The sequence below is a fragment of the Solanum tuberosum genome, unplaced genomic scaffold (assembly GCF_000226075.1).
Source record: "Solanum tuberosum cultivar DM 1-3 516 R44 unplaced genomic scaffold, SolTub_3.0 scf00418, whole genome shotgun sequence".
Classification (NCBI taxonomy): Eukaryota; Viridiplantae; Streptophyta; class Magnoliopsida; order Solanales; family Solanaceae; genus Solanum; species Solanum tuberosum.
In genome coordinates this window covers 237,635-257,110 of record NW_006239337.1, presented here as the reverse complement: position 1 = coordinate 257,110, position 19,476 = coordinate 237,635, and the positions used below count along the sequence as shown (strand labels likewise).

At 37.2% G+C, this 19,476-nt stretch overlaps 1 protein-coding gene across 2 annotated transcripts in view; it reads right to left on the bottom strand.

The window, feature by feature from the left end:
• Positions 1–19,476, bottom strand: part of LOC102584238 (xaa-Pro dipeptidase) — a 38,805-nt gene that overhangs the window by 1,923 nt on the left and 17,406 nt on the right. For both annotated transcript variants that reach the window (XM_006362705.2, XM_006362706.2), the window contains exons 6-11: positions 16,586–16,717; positions 12,729–12,856; positions 8,347–8,389; positions 3,293–3,376; positions 2,601–2,642; positions 1,416–1,486 (exon numbers count right to left, since the gene is read on the bottom strand). In XM_006362705.2, the coding sequence (XP_006362767.1) occupies positions 1,416–1,486; positions 2,601–2,642; positions 3,293–3,376; positions 8,347–8,389; positions 12,729–12,856; positions 16,586–16,717 (500 nt within the window). The remainder of the gene's footprint in view (positions 1–1,415; positions 1,487–2,600; positions 2,643–3,292; positions 3,377–8,346; positions 8,390–12,728; positions 12,857–16,585; positions 16,718–19,476) is intronic.

Sequence of the window (19,476 nt, the reverse complement as noted above, 5' to 3'; positions counted from 1 at the left end):
ATCTACCAACTGTTCTACTTCTTCTATTTCACCTGATTTTTGGCAGTAATAAACACTTATAGATGCAGATAAAGCTTCATGTTTCTATTATAGCATAAACTACAACATGTTTGAACTTGCCATAGCATCTCATTATTTCGAAAAATAAGGGTAACTTCAATTGATTGTTCAGGGACAGTTTTGTTAGAATCCTTGCGAATATTTTCTAAATTTAATGTAAATAGAGTAGGTAACTTAATTTACTCCTATAGTAATTACCTTTCTTTTTTAGGACATCTAAACATAGCTATTTGAACCCCAATAGCCTGAGGGAATATGAACCCGAGTTCCTCTTAGTTTCTCTTCCACTTCACAAGTTTCACTAATTTTCATGGTAACATAAGACCAGATTAATTCATCTTCCGAGAAAGAGTTCAAGACTTGGTACATGGAGAAAGATAAGTTGTAAGGTTGCCACTTATACATTCAAAATAGTGAAGAATATAGCAGAAAAGTTTAATGAAAGAACTAGAACTTCAGCAAATTCCAATGTCAGAAACTTTTAGTTTTTTTTGCTGGACCTTGATTCTAAAAGCTCTCCATGGAGCTTTTGGCCTAATAGGTTTCATGTGCGTCAAATCGAGCTTGTTCAATCTGTTCACTGAGACCAAACTGACCTAGTGGATAAATCAGAAATACATAAACAAAAACAGCAATTAGACCAGAGAATGTGATTGTGGTTGGGGGATATAGAGTTTACACTCATTGTCAAAGCTCCAAACTGTACACATTCATTCTTCTGGCCAAGTATGGAGATGCGTGATTTTTTTGTTTCTTTGTGTCCGAAGAGAGAGAACTAACTTTCTAAGGTTTGTGGATAGGGATGTAGATTATTGCACCCTCCGTTCTGATTTTGATATCTAGCAAATTTTACATGACTCTAAAAGATTATTAAAACATTGGCATAACAATTTATCAAGTCAGAATGTTTACTCAAGAGAACTTCACAATAAGGGACTCCAAATGTATGTCTGTAGTTACCCTTCTCATTTATCTAGATTTTTCTATTTTGTTGATAATCTTTCTGTTTATGGAACTATGGGAAGGGGAACAAATGATCTTCTGATTGCACGTAACAAGTAATGAGATATTCCACTTTCGAAAAATTAACATCATCTTGACGTCCTCAAAAGGAAATGTTCAATTTGAAATTGAGGGGACAAGCTATAATTCATTATCTATATGACCTGACGAAATATAGAATCAACTGATTTTGTGAGGACATTAGGCAAAGCATATCATCATTTAAGTGATCCAAGTTCTGCCATAAGTTTTTCTAGTGATTCTACCTATTGATTTGTGAGTCAGAAAAAGAAAAAAAAAAGATTATCTCAACAACTTATTCCAAATTCAAAATTTGGACAGCAAAGTCATACTTATGCATATCGACCCAGCTCACTCCAGGCCTCATGGCAGAAATGACAGCATCATGAGCATCAAGGACAGCCTGCAAATAATAGTGATTACATAATAATGAAACGTTTTGTTATATTCCAAGGTGAAGTCAAAGCACATGAACATGGAAAATTACATTCAAAGGTCCTGTAAGCTTCATATTCAGTCTTAATACAGGTAGGGCTGGCAATGGGGCGGGGTGGGTTTAAGGCTATGCGGAGCAGTTTTAAGGTTGTGCGAGGGGGGAGGGATGCGGGGCAGATTGAAGTGGGTTTTTTTTAAAAGTAATGTGGAGCAGGGCAGGGCAGGTTGCGGGTATATGTGATTTTATGTGAGTTCAAACTTAATTTTAACTTTTTACATGTTATAAGAGTGATAGAGAATTATTTATCAAGATAATTTCTTTAAAGCTACTAAAATATTTAAGACAGTAAATGAAAATGGTTCAATAAAAAATAATACAACTTCTTACATGTTTCCCAATTGACCTCTAAAAACAAATTTCTAAGTCATTATCTATTAAATTAATACAACTTAATGAAAAATGAATTTATTTTTATGAATTTTATTTTCAGTATCAAACTTAACTAGAAAAAAAAATATTAAAAAAATTATGCGGGGCTGGTTCATGCGGGGCGGGTCTATGCGGGGTGGGGCGGTTTGAAAATAAAAAAAGTTGTTATGCGGGCGGATTAAAAAATTTGCGGGTTAAGCTAAACCCGCCCCGCCCCGCACCGCCCCATTGCCATCCCTAAATACAGGCCTTACCAATTTCAAAAATGAAGGTGGAAGGCTCAGAGAGGTACATAGTTTGCTGCATAAGTTCAGGAGCGTGCTTCCTAACGTGTGGTTTCAGGTTAAGGGATCTCTAGAGACTAAGTCTGTACTTTAATCCTAAACCAAGTAATGCATTTTTTTTAATAGAAAGACAATCTGATCAGCTCACAAGCACAGCTTGTGCACCAATGAGATGCACATCATATTCCCCCATTTTAAAGGAAAAACATCAACAAGAGGTAATACAGATGAGATGCCCATCATATCCCATCTCAAGGAGGTAAAAAACATCAAGCATACTCCATTGGAACCCTACATGAGCATGTTTGATTTCCTACAGGCCTGACAGCAAAAGCATCATCCTATTATGCGCAGGAGAGAATACTCACAGTATATAAAAGTGACTGGTCACGAGTAAATTTCCCATTTACCTGCGAAATTCACAAGTGTAAATCTTAAGGAATATAAGCATTACAGGTTATAGACAAAACACACTGGGAGCAGCATCTTAGTATATATGAGAAAAAGTAAAATAATTGATACTTAAGTAATTTAAAGTTGTGAGCACAAGAAGAGAGGAAGCTATGCAGAGAAGGTATCCAAGCATACAGATACAATGCTGAGTATAGATCAATACTTGTCTGCTAGCAATAAGCACTACTGGAACATAGACCTAAGATGTAAGACCCAATCATGCAGTGGCTACTCAAACAAGAGCTAAATATGGAATAAAAACTTAGTGCTTAGCATGGCAGATGCCTCACTATCAATGATTTGGATAAGCAATAAGCAAAAAGAAAATGAATAGACTGAAAGAGATCCAAACAAATGCATAAAACAGAGTAGTCAACATGCAAATTATCACAATATAATTACTGTAAAATAGTTAACAATGCTACAGTGTGCTTATATATTCAAGGAATATGGTCCTCATCTCCTCCAGGACATTGAAGAGCATATATATTCTTCATGTGAATGTTTATTGTTATATTTCTAGATGACAATGGCTACAAGAACTTTAACATGCAAAATGATAGTACACTTCAATGTGCCTACAAATGTGAAGGACACATGTACTCACTGGAAAGGAACAAGTTATGTCAGACCCATAAAAGTGGTACTCAGCTCCCATATCTAGAAGTGCCATATCTCCCTCTTGCAATGTCTGCACAATGTAAGACAAAAAAGAGATCATATTTTGTGAGAAGTAAAACCACGGGAAAAGATCATTAAGATGCATAAACTAATTGTCTTAAATCTATTTACATACAGATTTTACACAATCCATATACCTATGTGGGACACTTGGGGCCTATATGGATGGACTTATAAAAAGTAACTTATAAGTCAAAAGCTAAAAGTCATAAGTAGATGAACCCTTCGGGGTGGCCCAGTGGTTTGGGCTTGGGACTTCCATATTGGAGGTCTCAAGTTCGAAACCCCCTTGCCAGCGAAAGAAAGGAGTTTGCCTTCTGGGTCGAGCTCGTCGCACCGGGCTTGCCTAGTGCGGGTTACCTCTCCTATGTGGTTTGCGAGCTATTGCATAGGAGAAACCCCTGTGCGCACCCAAAGGGTAGCGGCTGCGGGTTTCCCTTGTCATCCAAAAAAGAAAAAAGTCACAAGTAGATGACACCTACTTTTGACTTTTGGCTTATTTTTAAACTTTTTTGGCCTAAAAGTGAGTGCTTAAAAGCACTTTTTAACCTTTCCAAACACCTCCAAAACAAAAACAAAAAGTGCTTAAAAGCCAAAAGCACCTAAATATAAGCTATAATCCAAACGGGCAAGGACTCATGAAAATATCTGCAAGCTGATCAACTTCACAAACTTTGTAATAATATCTCCTGAGAGTATTTTTCTCTCTGAAAAAGTGATAATCAATCTCAATGTGGTTAGTCCTCTCATGTCGCACCGAATTTGATGCAATATGAAGGGCGGCTTGATTATCATACACAAGTTCCGTCCGACTTATTTCTCCAAATTTCAACTCCCAGAGCAACTATTTGATCCAAACTAGCTCACATGTTGCCATAGTCATTGCTCAATACTCTGCCTCTGCACAAGATCGAGCAACCACACTCAAATTCTTGTTTTTCCAGACACTAAATTACCTCCTACTAAAACACAATATCCACATATGTCGAACGTCTATCAGAAGGTGATCCTGCCCAATCAACATTTGTGTATACAACGCTATGCTTATGGCCTCAAATCTCGACCGATAGTCCTTTGGTTGGGGCTGATTTTATATACTAAAGAATGCAGACATACACATCCCAATAATTACTACATAGGATTATTACAAAGGGGAGTACATAAACTGACTTACAACACTCACAGTAAAGGAAATATCAGGTCTAAGTCACATGGAGTAATTCAACTTTCCAACCAACCGCTTATATTTTGCAGTACTGCTAAGAGGCTCCTCACGTATGGCAGAAACTTAGCATTCAGGTAGGAGTGTCAATGGGTTTACAACTCATCATTCCTACCTGCTCAAGAATGTCTAAAGCATACTTTCGTTGTGAAATAACGATAATCTACATTAAGCGACCACAATACCTAAAAAAAACTTCAGTCTACCCAAATCCTTACTTTGAAAGTGTTTAAAGAGATGTTGATTCAAATTAGTGATACCATCCTGATCATTGGCAGTAATAACAATATTCTCTTATTATATAAGAGAGAGTTCTGCTGAAACAGGCACGTCTCCGTCTCCGTCGACGTGCCTGCTTCAGCATGTTTCGGAAAAAAAATTAAAATTTAAAAATTTATTTCTTTTGTCCTACTTTAATTTAATCGGTGTATAATTTTTTCTAAAAAAATTTAAAAATTTATTTCTTCTGTTCTACTTTCCAAAAAAATTTAGAAATTTATTTCTTTTGTTCTACTTTAATTTAATTAGTGTATAATTTTCTCGAAATTATGGAATCCGTTTTAACTATGACTTTTAGTTTTAAATTCAAGACTTTACGTTGAAGCAGGCATGTGTCTGTCAACGTGCTTGCTTCAGCGTGTTTCGGAAAAAAAAATTAAAAAATTATTTCTTTTGTTCTACTTTAATTTAATTAGTGTATACTTTTTTGAAATTATGGAATCCGTTTTAGCTATGACTTTTAGTTTTAAATTCATATTCTATAGTTATTGCTTTATTATTTTGAATTTCGGTAATATTTATTTATATCTTGTAACTACTTTGAGTAAAAAACCAATGATCCATGACAAAAAATGCTTCAAGTATGGACATCTTAATGGACCTCTTCACATTAAATTTGAGCAAACAAAAGTAATTAACAACTTAAATATCTAAAAATCATATTAAAATTTAATCACCTTTCTAAATTTTACTTATATCACATAAATTAAAATAAAAAAATACTAAAATATTGGGCCCGTGCAGCGCACGGGCACCTGAGTCTAGTCATCAACATAAACCACTAAATAAATACGATAGATTGGAGATGACAAAACATAGAGAGAACAACTTGTGTATGAGTCATGCCAATCTCTTAAATAGACTATGTTGAACATACAAAATCAGGCTCAAGGAGACTATTTTAGACCATAGAGTGACTGTCACATTCGACATACAAGGCCACTAATCTCCCCTGCCCAACAAAACCAAGTGGTTGCTCCATATAAACTTCATCATCGAGGTCATGACGGAGAAAAACATATTTGATGTCCAAATGATAAATAGGTTAATGGCAAACAACAACCAAAGATAGAGAGAGGCAGACTTTTCTTATTTTAGCCATGGGAGAGAAAGTATCATTGTAAACAAGTCCAAATATCTAAGTATATTCTTTAGTAAGAAGATGGGCCGAGAAGATTGCCGAAAGTGACCAGAAAGTTGCTGGTTGACAAAGTTGGATGGAAAGTTCCTGAAAAATAATCTGGAAGTAGTGAAGGGAGGTCTAAAGGCTCAGTCGAGTTCCAAAGTGCAAATAGAAGTTTTGAATAGCTGTAGAGAAGCACGAACTTGGTCGGAAAAATCAGACAAAACACTAGAATAGGTTACTGGAGTTGCCCGGTTAGTGTTGCGGAGATAAAAAAAATTGACGAAAAACTGGATAGTCTGGCTCAGAACCAAAACACAAACCCATCAAAATGCAACTCTAGCAAGGCTGCATTCAGTATATCACATGAATTCTCTTTCGTCATGGATATTGGAATTCCCAGTGTCAGCAACATCATAATGAATTCTCATTACAGTTCCAGAATCAGACTTGAAATATTACAATTGGCAATCAACCTAACAGTAGGAACATAGTTCTCAACATATTACATATTTCACATGCCTAGCCATACATGTCAGAAGAATTTCCAGAGCCAGAATCAACCAAAACATAACATTCATGCAACTCAGATTTTCTTGTGAAACTTATGTTTTGAATTTCGCTTCCGATTTTAAAGTATAGCGGCTACCAAAGGAACTTAATGCTCAAAATAAGACTATATTTGACCTTGTCAAGGTTTTTTCTTACTTTGTTGTGTAGTCTGCATTCTTACCCGTAACCAGCCATCAATTTAAGTTTTTCCTCTCTACGTTATTTTATTTTTTTGATAACCGAGAAATCCGTCTGTGACCCGCCCTTTGGACCAATCACAACCTTCTAAACTCGGTGGATAATGGGCCCGCCCCTCTACCCTTCTCCACTTAAATACCGGGCTACGCTTTGCATGGTGTGGGGCTTGAACCTGCGACCTAAGCCACAAATCCTCCACCTTTTGCCACTTGAGCTAGGCCTTGGGGGCTCAGAACAACTTTGTGATCTCCAAGAACCAGATTTGCTTCCAAAGGTGGAAGGAGATGACCTCACGCATGACTTAGGTATGGGTCTTTTTGTCAAAATGAAATGGCTTTTCTTTTTATCTTTTTTTTTTTTTTTTATTGTGAATGAGGGAAACAACATAATGAAGGCAGTCATTCAAAATAGAATGATCCAAAATCTGATTCAAGTCCAATATAGACCTATGGATACATAAGTTACATACATCAGTGCACTTCAAATTGACATCTAGTAATGATAAACGACTTGTCTCGCCAAAAAACTATATGGATCTGGTGCATTCAGGTTGCTCATGAGAGCACGTAGGGGTCGTCTCCAGAGCAGTTGATGGGATTTGGTTTTTTGAGAGTAGGGAGACCCTATGGTGGTATTGGTTTCTCCACTACACTGAAGGACACATAGATAACACACATCATCCCTTAGAAATCATCAAAATTTTGAGAAGGAAGAAATCATCAAAATTTGAAGCACGACGACTAGCTAACTGAGTTCTCTTTCTTAGATGTTTCTCACCACTGCTCCGATACCATGTGAGAAGTAAATGCATGGGAAAATATTATTAAGATGTTAGATGCTGGAAATTCTTAAATTGCTAGTGGTAACAGACTGCAAGAATCTTTAACACAATTTACAGCTAATAAATTTGTCCCTATGGAGTGGACAAAACTCCCAGAAACTGATATTCAAACATATATTCAATAATCTTTAAAAATAATCCTGACTAGATATTTATAGGATACATATTGTCTGCAACAAACAACTAGAAAACTGTAAAGCCTATCTTATAATAGTTGGAATATTGGTAACTGCTGGAGAACATCAAGGAGGCAGTTACTTCATGTTTGGCTGATTGGTTCGATGTGCAGTTCTAGAATCTCTATTTCCCCTTTCACCCTTTCTTTTCCTAAACTATGTCTTCAAAAGTGGGGTCGTATCAGATGCATAAACTAATTGTCTTACACTGAGCCCTATTTATATACAAACTTTACACAATCCATATTCTTTTCAATGTGGAACACATAATATATTATTTAATATACCAACTATCTAACAATATTGGCGCAAGGTCAAATATCAGCATACAACAGACAAATAATGGGTTCCAAGTAGATGACCTTTCTAAAGACACTCAAAATAATCATTTCTATCACACAAAGGAAAAGATGGTTACAACTTACAACACCACTATGCAACAACCATAATTAACCTAGATAACAATGAGGTACTTGATTTATGTTTGTCCACAAAATGACACAAGTTCTCTTACAACTTCAATACAGATCGGATAACCAGCAGTATAGGATAGACATAACATATTAACAGAGGCACACAAATAACATACCTTGTCATTTGGAGCTGCTGCATGACCATAATGGAGTACAGCACTGCAATAGAATGTGGTAGTGTTAGCTGATAATTTGAAAATTGATCTCAAACCTCGTTTAACTTTATCATTAACTACGCTTCAATCCCAAGCTAGTCGGGTTTAACTCTTAACAATTCACATATAAGATAAATTGATTCTGAATTTTTTTGAGAATTGGTAAACATTGTATTCTTCAGCATTAAGGATATGCTGGGGACCTTTAAAAAAATCAGAAAAGAACAAAAAGCATAATACTTACAAGGATCCTAAGAGTTCTAAAAGTTGATCTGAATCCTCTAATCCTATCTCTTTACACCAAAAATATAGAGATACAATGCAATTCCATTTAACCTTGTGAATGGAATTGGATATATCTTCAAAATTCCTACTATTCCTCTCCTTCCACACTGTCCACCAAATGCAATGTGGAATCAAATTCCACCAGGTCTTCTGTCTCTTGCTACCTCCTCTCCTGATCCAACAACTAAGTAAATCAGCTGTATGTTCGGGCATAGTCCATTTTACTTCTAAATAGTTGAGAAACATGGACCATATTTGTGCTGTGAAAGTACAATGTAAGAATAGGTGACTGTTAGTTTCCCCCGTCTTTCCTCATCTAAATTTTAACACCCTACCCATAAAGATACCAAGTCTCACATACTGACAAAGGCGGAATCCGATGCTATAGGCACACAACTGAATTTGGTCGATAATTATAGTTCTAAGATCTTTACTTGTATTTCTATTGGCTAATATTTAGACAGCTACAAAAATAAATCTCAGCAGCATGTATTTCTATTGGCTAATATTTTGACAGCTACAAAAATAAATCTAAGCAGCAAGTTACTTAATGCTTCCTACTTTTCTTTCTTAACCAAACAACCCACTACCCTGTTTAGCAAGTTACTTAAGTTCTCGAATAAGGGGAATGACCTGATTCCCCTGGTTTGTGAGAACCTCCCCACCTAGAAGCATAAGCTATTACAGAGGATTTTTTACTTATTTATTTATCCCTCACGTGTGTTCTTTTTCTTTTCGGAAACAGTCTCTCTACCTCTACGAGGTAGTGGTAAGGTCTGGTACACTCTACCCTCCCCAGACCCCACTTAGTGGGATTTCACTGGGTATGTTGTTGTTGTGTGTTCTTTCTCTTGTACAAGGAAATAGCATTGAATGACCGGTGGCAATGAAACTTGAATCCAAGAGCTTTGCCTATTCTCAAACCATGATGAATCATGTGAACCATCTCATCTAAAAGTTCACGATATTAGAGATGACAGATTGACAGTTGTATTTTTGTATTTAGGTCTGCAACACTCAACTCCCCCTGTCATTTCATTCCAAATAAAGAGCAAAAGATCAGAACCAAAACTCTGGTCTTCATTCCTAAGTTTATTACCCTTTATACTTTTTCAGAAAAAGTTTACATCCCTTTATCTTCAATTCCAACTAACCACATCCAAGCCGTGCCAATCAAAATGAGTATCAGTGTCAGAATATAATTAGATACAGAACTAAGAGAAGAGTCAGTAGCGCCTAATTCTGACCTGGGATCTGATCACTGATCAGAACCATGAGGGCATAAACTAAATTTTTATTACCAATGAAAACACCATATATTAGACAAGGAAAAATTGACAAAATGTGGTAGAGACAAGGGAAAATTTCTTCTTTGAATTATATTCCCTTCAATGAAAGACAGGAATGAGGGGACTCAGACAAGGGGACCCTTTGTCCCCTTTCCTGTTTATTTTGGCTATGGTCAGTTGCATGATGAGAATAGCAATTTACAACAATTGGTTAAAGGGTTTCAGAATAGGGGAGGGTGGTCTGGAGATATGTCATCTTCTATATGCAGATAACACCACTATTTTTTGTGAAGCTACAATGGAACAGGTCACTCAGTTAGAGCCATAATGGTGGTATTTGAAGTTGTTTCTGGTCTAAAAGAGAATTGGAGGAAAAGTAGAATTTTCCCCATCAAAGAGGTAACAAATATTCAGTCTTTGGCTAGTTTGCTGGGGTGTGAAGTGGGCAAAGTGCCCACTGTGCATTTGGGCATGCCACTAAGCAGGAAGTATAGAAAGGTCTGAAAAGAGACTAGCACAGTGGAAAGCACAATATTTGTCTTTAGGGGAAGGGTCACACTAATAAACTCAGTGTTGGACTCTTTACCTACATATGCGATGTCACCGTTTCCTATTCCTGCCAATGTAGTGAAGAAGCTAAATAGACTAAGAAGAAATTGTGTGGAAAGGTAACAAAGAGAAGACAAGGGGGACTAGGAATAAGAAATCTCAAAATTCAAAACTGTTGCCTTTTGATGATTTGGCTTTGAAGATTCTGTGATGAAGAACCCTTCGGGGTGACCCAGTGGTTTGGACTTGGGACTTCCATGTTGGAGGTCTCAAGTTCGAAACCCCTTGCCAGCGAAAGCAAGGGGTTTGCCTTCTGGGTCGAGCTCGTCGCACCGGGCTTGCCTAGTGCGGGTTACCTCTCCTATGTGGTTTGCGAGCTATTGCATAGGAGCGGGTGTTTTACCCTGTGCGCACCCAAAGGGTAGCGGCTGCGGGTTTCCCTTGTCATAAAGAAAAAAAAAACTGTGATGAAGAAACTTCTCTCTGGAAGGAAGTAATTGTCCACAAGTTTGGTCAAAACAGTCCTTGGTGCTCTAATGAAGTGAATTGCACTTATGGGATGGTACGGTCAAAGCTCCAGGAGAACTCTAGAATCAGAGTGGGCAATGGTAACAATGTTAAGTTCTAGAAGGATAACTGGATAGGGGAAGTACCACTGCAAGAAAAATTTCCAGATCTCATGTCACTATCTGGCAGTCCTGAGATTACTGTGTCGGAATGCTGGTCTCCCGGGGTTGGGATCTCAACTTCAGAAGGCACTTAAATTACTGGGAGGTGGAAAGAGTAGCTGACTTGCTAAAAGAAGAGGGCACTTCTGGTGGGACAACAATGGAGCCTGACAGACTTAGATGGAGGCACAGTTAAGAAGGAAGTTTAACAGTAAATAAGTTATACAAGAGGGAGAATAGCATTATGGAGGAGGAAGATTTGAGAATATGTAGCTCATCTAATAAGTTGTTGGATGAAAAGAGGGGGAAGTAAAAGTCAGAAAAAATGGTGGAGGATAACACCCTCTTGCATATGGTGGTCAGTCTAGAGGGAGAGAAATGGAAGGTGCTTTGAAGAATGAAGACAAGGTCAGATCAGTTCATGATGTGAAATTGAACTGTCTCGTAACTTTATTTTTTTGGTGTAAAAACTGTATAGAGGAAATAGAGGAGTTAATAGAATTTCGAGGAGCTTTGTAAAGCTAGAGACCTTTTTTGTAACAAATTTTTATGGTGGCCAGCATTCCCAATGCTGAAGAAAAAAACAAAACTAATTCTCAAAAAAAAAAAAAGGGGAATGAAATGAATTCCATTTTCCTTTCAATGGTAAACTTACCCAGAACTTAGGATTAAAAAGAAGGGTGAAGTAGTTTTTCTTTTTTTTGGATGAGTGGGTGAAGTTTCTTCTTTTAATTATTTTTCCTATAGTCTCATACCTGCTTTTATTTCTTTAGGGTAGACTCGTTTAATCTTTATCAAGACATCCTTCATGTTGTTCTCTCTACTTTCTCCTTCTACAATTCTCCCAGTTCACTGAGGGTAGCAGCCCAAAGTACACATAATGAATTAAGCTCGTCACGAAATTGATGTAACATGGTTATCAGAACGTACTTCAACTAGGGAACTAAAATTAGCTGAAAATTGAACCAGAGCATCAGTTTCATTAGTCACCTGGAAGGAGGTACTTCTGAAAGAACCCACTCAGCTTCCTTAAAAGCCTACATATAGTACATGTCCTGATACTTAGATAACGTACTTCCAGCTCTCCAAGACAACACTGCAGCGAGCATGTCTCTTGGTTCAATATAGATCATACACATATATAGATTACATAGAGACCAAAGACTATCTCATTCTGCTATCCTAGGTTACATGGCAGTTAGCATGCCACTACTAGCTATTTGATTTAATGCCCATAAATCAGGCAAAATCTGAAATCTGCTCAACGGTTTACAGTTTCCAAAAAAAAAAAATTGATAACCGAGAAATCTGCCTGTGACCCGCCCTTTGGACCAATCACAGCCTTCTAAACTCGGTGGATAATGAGCAAGCCCCTCTACCCTTCTCCACTTAAATATTGGGCTTCACTTTGCATGGTGTGGGGCTTGAACCTGTGACCTAAGCCACAAATTCTCCACCTTTTGCCACTCGAGCTAGGCCTTGGGGGCTACAGTTTTCAAATTTATAGTGCATCGTTGCTTGAAATGAAAGATGCAAGGAAAAGCAAACTTACCTATTATCGCCAGTAGCACATATACATGTGTATGAACAATGCCTACAGCCGCCATACATGTAGGTATGGTGAAGAAACATGCTTTCTAACTGATATTCTTTCATCCCTACTTTTGTTTTCCTCATAACCTATACAGAAAAATGCAACTGGTAGTAAAAAGATAAAAGAATAGGTGGAGAGTAGATAATATACAAGGACACCCATAGCTAAGAAACACAATAAGAAAGATACTAAAGAAAATTATATTATGGATTGTTGAGAATATAATTAAATAATAAAAGTATGCTTTATCTAATAGCTTAAGCTTTTAGATGAGATGGCCACACACTTTAATATGGATAATCCCCAAAAAATGTTGGAAAGAGTAAGTGATACACTAGATATAAGCTGCATCTACAATAGCCGGATTAACTATACACGGGAGTGTGGAAAACCTTGCTAAAGCAAATATATTACTAATCCTTTCAAGTGCTTTCCCAGCTTTACATAGTATAATTCTTTCATTTATAGGGGAAAGAAACTGGTTTCATATTTGATCGATATTCTAACATGTAAAATGTTTGACTGCCACCAACCAAGGGTACCAATTGAAGCATCACTCTCTTATTAAAGAGCCTACTGACTCAACAACTCAAATGAATCAACGAGAAAACACCCATAGAATACAAACATTTACTCTCTTTTTTCAGGATAAATACAAACATTTATCTCAAGCGGTAAGGTGATAGAAGCAAAGATTTGCTCATTCCTTAAAAGGATTAGAAGATGTTTCTGATTGTTTACCCCTAGTCACCAATGTTGTGTTTGTATTTGTTATTTGGTGGGGTTGAGAGAAAGAGAAGTATAGAATTACAAGAGGATCAATAATCCTGCTGAAAAGACAAATCTCAAAAAGAACGAAAGTCAGAAACCTGTCATGGCGTGCTGACTTGCAATTAATATATATCAACATTTGACTCTCAGAATCATCAAGAATACACAAGAAATAAAAACCTTGGCAAAAAATGTTGCAAGTTTTCTGTGAAAAAAGATGTCTCAATTTCCAACTTGACAATTTCTTTTTATAACTGAGAAATCCCCGAGGGCTAGCTAGCACATAGTTCAAAACATGGTGGCTAATGAGCTCAGGGTTGTGAAAGGCGAGCGCCTTATCTTCTTCTGCTGCTGCTGTTAGCACTCAGCAGTGTGCAGTCTGTGTTATTTTTTCATTCTGTCTTTTTAATTTTTGGAGACTACTCATTACTGCAATCTGCCTATATATTTTTATTTTTTTTAAATCTAGTCCTTGTATATTTGTATCTGCCCAACTTACCAATTAATATAATATTTATTTGTCCGTAAATAGTGATTTTAATGGCGTCTGATGCTAGCAAAAAGAAGGACATTGGATGGAATTATGGTATGCAAGGACCAACAAAAGATTAAGTTATATGTATCTTTTGTAAAGCTACTTATAATGGTGGTATTACTCGACACAAGGAACATTTGATGGGTGGAAACAAAAATGTAAAACAATGTCCAAGTTGTCCAACGGAAGTTAGGGAAGAAATAAGGGCATATGTGGAAAATAAAGTCGTGAGTAATCCGAAATATCAGATGAGGCAGCAAGAACCTGTGGTTAATATTGATGATGAAGATGATATGGATGAATATGATGAAATGATGACTCCCTCAAAAACTCAAAAGATGTCTTCTAGTGGAAGGACATCATCCACGGGGCAGAACGTGACGAAAGGTCCTCTCAATCTCTATTTTTCACAAAAATCACAACAAAAGGTAGGCTTTCAAAAGAGAACAGGATTTGATGAAACCAAGAACATTCTAAGGGAATGCGCGGTAAGTGCTTTTGCATTATGGATGTACGATGTAGGGATCCCTTTTAATTTTGTTGATTATAAATCATTTGATAAATTCATTGAGAAAGTAGGACAACATGGTCCCGGAATGAAGCGTACCTTCTATGAAGTAAGAGTTACTCACCTAAAAAAAAGGTGAAGAAAGTGGACAAAATTGTTGATGAGAATAACATGCAATGGAGAAAGTTTGGATGTTCCATTATGATGGACAAATGGACGGCACGAAATGGTAAAATGATCAACATTTTGGTGAATTCTCCAATAGGTAGTGCATTTCTTGGTTCTGTTGATGCTAGCAATGAATTTATCGATTCTACCAAAATGTACAACTTGTTCGAGAACACTATTGAAAGAATCATATTGGAAAATGTTGTACAAGTTGTCACTAATAACGCTAGTGAGAATGTTAAAGTGGGAAGCATGATGATGGGTGCATACACACACATTTATTGGACTCCATGTGCTGCTAATTGCATCAATTTGATGTTTGGTGACATATTCAAGATTAATCCATATTGGAGTGAGCAAATATTAAGTCTAACTTGTAGCTCATCTGGATGTGAGCAAAATTGGAGTGTGTTTGAACACGTAAGAAGAACATTTTCTATCCTAATTTCCATATTATATTATTATTAGTATCTATTAATTATTATCTACAATTTATGTGCAGATTCATTCCAAGAAGAGAAATAGGCTTGCACTATCGCGTCTCAATGATCTAGGGTACATTAAGTCAATAGAACATTAAAACGTTGTTTTGATGCTCGTGATACCATTAATGCAATTGCCTTGGATAATATTGATGAGTCAAATGAATGGTTAGTTGGATTCCCCGAAGATCAAGAAGATGAACTAGCATATGAGGAAGGTGATCTTACTTGGGGTACTGTTGCTACGACAATTGGAGCTGACGAGAATATCTATGGTCTTAGGGGAATTTCTTCAAGTTCAAGGGCGCTTGACAAGGGGCAAAGTAGTACAAACTACATTTACAAGTTCAAGTAGGACTCGGACAATAATTGATGAAGAATCTGAGGAGGGAGCAAATGAGGAGCAGTATAATGAAATGGACGCTGAATTTCAAGATTTTGAAAATCTTGAAGAAGAATAGACTTTTAGATTTCTGGTATTGTTTGTCAATTGTCTTATGAATTATTGAGTAATTCAAGTTCTAGACTTTCACTATCTACTATCTACTATTAGTTTTTGAATTGAAATATTTGTTAATATGTTATTGTTATTGAGATTTTGGATATTTATATATGCAATTAAATATTTTAAGTCTTTGGTATTAATTGGTGCCTCAATTCAAAAAGGCGAGCCGTCGCGAGGTTGACCCTTGTCGCCTTTCGCCGTCCAAAACACTGAATGGGCCTGCAATTCTACCTTTCTCCATTAAATACTAGGATTTCGTCCACAACAAGGTCTAAACTCATGATATGCACCTAACCAACATGTCACGCACTACACTCGGAAAAAAAAAGGGTTGATTTAGGCTCCTTCCCTTCTACTGCATAGCCGCGCTAGCAGGTACTACGAGCCCTCTGTCCCACGCATCTAACCAGCTCGCGGCATAGTAGTTACATTCACTCAATGGAGATGCTTGCCTTTGTTTGGAATGAAGATGGATGAACACCGATGAAATTTGAGCAACACATGGAAGCAGTCACTATACAGGGGGCAAGAGACATGACTGTGACTTAAGAAAAAAGTGGACCAGAAAACGCCTTCTAAACCACCCCATTTATCCAAAAGAGAAGGGAAGGGGCTTATGTATTTGCATGACCCCTGCAGATTTAACCCTATCTATAGCTGGAGCCACTCCCTTAGCGGCTCTACTAAACCAAAGACTTGTGGGCTGTTTTGACAAAATATTTTACAGTAAGTTGCAGGTACCCAATAAGAGAAGTACGAGATATAATTAGGAAAATATGCAGGATATTATAATGAAATTAAGAAGACTAAATGAAATTTCCCATGAAAAAGTAGAACAATACTGACCTCAACATGAGCTTCAGAGCTTATGTCATTGGCATATTGAATGAGAGCAAGCTCTAAGTCGGACTTTATAACACGGCATTCAGTTAGGATAGGGTGCAATGTGTTTAGATCTGTCTGGAACTTCTCAATACCCTGTACAGACCACAGGCATAACAAGTCAACAACCACTGTAGGAGTTTGAACTCCAACTAGAACTGCTTCAGGCATGGATTTCGTTTGAATGTCATCTTTCCAAATTTGAAAAAGCAATTGACAAAAGATATTATTGGACAGGAAAAATGACAAGATAGCTAGACACTATGGATAGCTTCGAACTACCATCATCATTCACTAAATAACTGCTTACAAACAAACATGTAGTAAGAATATGGTACTCATTGTTTATTTATTTTGAAACAGGTAACATATCTTATATGAATAGTAAGATTATCCAAAGACTGTATAATCATCCATGAATACAGGACTGTAAAGAGACCAAACTTACAGCTCCTCTATCATCCACAAGGAGTCTAAAACATCAGATATTGAATCATGATCTTCTACACATGTTCCTTTACACCAAAAATACAAAAGTACCAAACACTTCAACTTTATCTTCTGGATATGACTTGATTTATCGTCAAAGCATCTTTTGTTCCTTTCTTCCCGTGTTGTCCACTAAATAGAGGTTGGAATGACCTTCCGTCTCTCCTTCTGGCTTGAGTTGGCACCTTTTCTATTCCAACTTGCTAGAACATCTACAATGTTCCAAGGCATAGCCCAACTTATACCCCTGAAGCTGAGAAACATTTTCCACAATTGTAAAGTCACTTTACGGTGCAAAGAAAAAGATGTGGAACAGTCTCCAACTCCTCTCCAGAAAAAGACATCTAGAACAGAAAGGATATCCTCTCTAACTAAGGTTATATATGGTGAGCACTGATCCTCTGGCTAGCAACCAGGTGAAACATGCAACCAAGTAAGGTATTTTCACCTTCCATATCAACTTCCATGGCCACTCTTCAATTTGAAATTTGGAAGTGTTGCACGCTTTGTAAGCAGATTTGACAGTAAAATTACCTTGTCTCTCACTATCCACCTTAAAGAATCTTCAGCAGTAGAAAGATCCTTGAATTGTTCCAAAACTTCTAACAATTCTACTAAAAACTTGATTTCCCAGTCATTAAGTGGTTTCCTGAAAATGAGATTCCACCCATGAATGCTCCATAGATCAGCTACAGTTACCTCCTAAGGTAAAGAAAGTACAAACATATCTGGGGAACTCTGCTACAGAAGTCCTTGGCCTTACCAATTATCCTCCCAAAATAATGTCTTCCTATTATTACCTATTCTGATTGAAGATTTCTCCCTGAGCACTGGCCGAAGATTTTTGATTGATTTCCACAGACTAATTCAATATGAACTACTAAAACATTTTGTAGTCCATCTTCCTTCTCTCCCACACGTGTCTAGAATCATCTCTTTCTAGAGTGTTTTCTCCTCATCTGCAAATTTCCACTACCATTTCATCAGTGAGTTATTATTTGAATCTTAAGGTTCTTGATGTCCAATCCCCCTTTCCTTTTGCTGACTGTAAGAGAGTCCCATTTTACCAGATGAAACCATTTCTTGTTACTGTTTCCTTCCCAGAGGAAGTTTCTTCTGATAGTCTAATTTCTTGTTCACATTGACTGGGACAGGAAATAAGGACATCAAGTGAGTACGCATGGCATCTAATACAGAGTTTATCAGAATTAGCCGACCCCCACAGACAAATAATTACTCCTCCAATAGATAATTTCTTCTCACACTTCTCCATGATACCATTCTAAATGTCCTTTGACTTGTTTTTGGTTCCCAAAGTCATCCCTGGAAACTCAGCAGGCAGGGCACCAACTTTTCCTCCAAGGATCTGACTAAAGAGTGTAACTGGTTTACCCCATTTACCGGATAAAGAAAACGTTTGGTCCAGTTTATGTGTGAACTAGATATAGCTTCAAAATGATCCTCAGCATTCTCACTTGGTCCCAGTTCACCTCACAGAACACCAATGTGCCATCTGCATACTGTAGGTGTGAAATCTTCAGACCCCTTTCAGAAGGGAAGAAACCAGTTGGGTGACCGTAATGATTCACAACTAAAATCATCAGAAGAAAAAAAGTATCAATGAGATATATATAAGGCATTGATCAAGATTCTAGCATAAATGATCAGTAAAAATGTGCTTGTGAGTTGTGACCCCATTGTCATCTCCTCCATACAGAAGGCTATTCTTAAATGAAGTTCCCTAAAGAAAGAACAAGGCTCCCTACGAAATAAGGTGCCTTCCTTGGCTGGTTGTAGAAGGGGCATGTAGGACTTAACACAACCTTCAGAAAAACGGTTTTCAGAATTGTTGCATGTTTGTTGTTTCAGGAGCAATATGAAGACGTCAATCATTTATTTCTCCATTGCGAAGTCACTTCAAAGTTCACAAAGTTGGGGATATGTTCCTCAACACTCTGAAGTCTAAATGGTCCATGCCTAGGTCACGAACTCACGATTGGAACTTTCAGTGCTGGTACAGGAAAGGCACCAACAAAACAAATGATCCCAGTATGTAACAGTTTATATAGCAAAAATAGGATACCATAAAGGATGGTTTTGAACTTTTGTCCCTGCTTAACAAAAAACTTCAAAAAATGACCTCAACTTAGAAAATCTCAGTGTTGTAAAAAACGCAGAAAAGCGCGCTTAAAGCGAGAAGCGAGGCGAGGCGAGGCCCCTGCGCTTTTATTTCGTGAAGCGAGGCGACATTGAAAAGGCGCTCGCTTCTACTGTAGAAGCGAGAAGCGCAAGAAAAGCAAAAGCGTAAAAAAGCGCGCTTAATTTGAAAAAGCGCTAATTAGGGTTTCTTTTTTTAAAATTGTAAG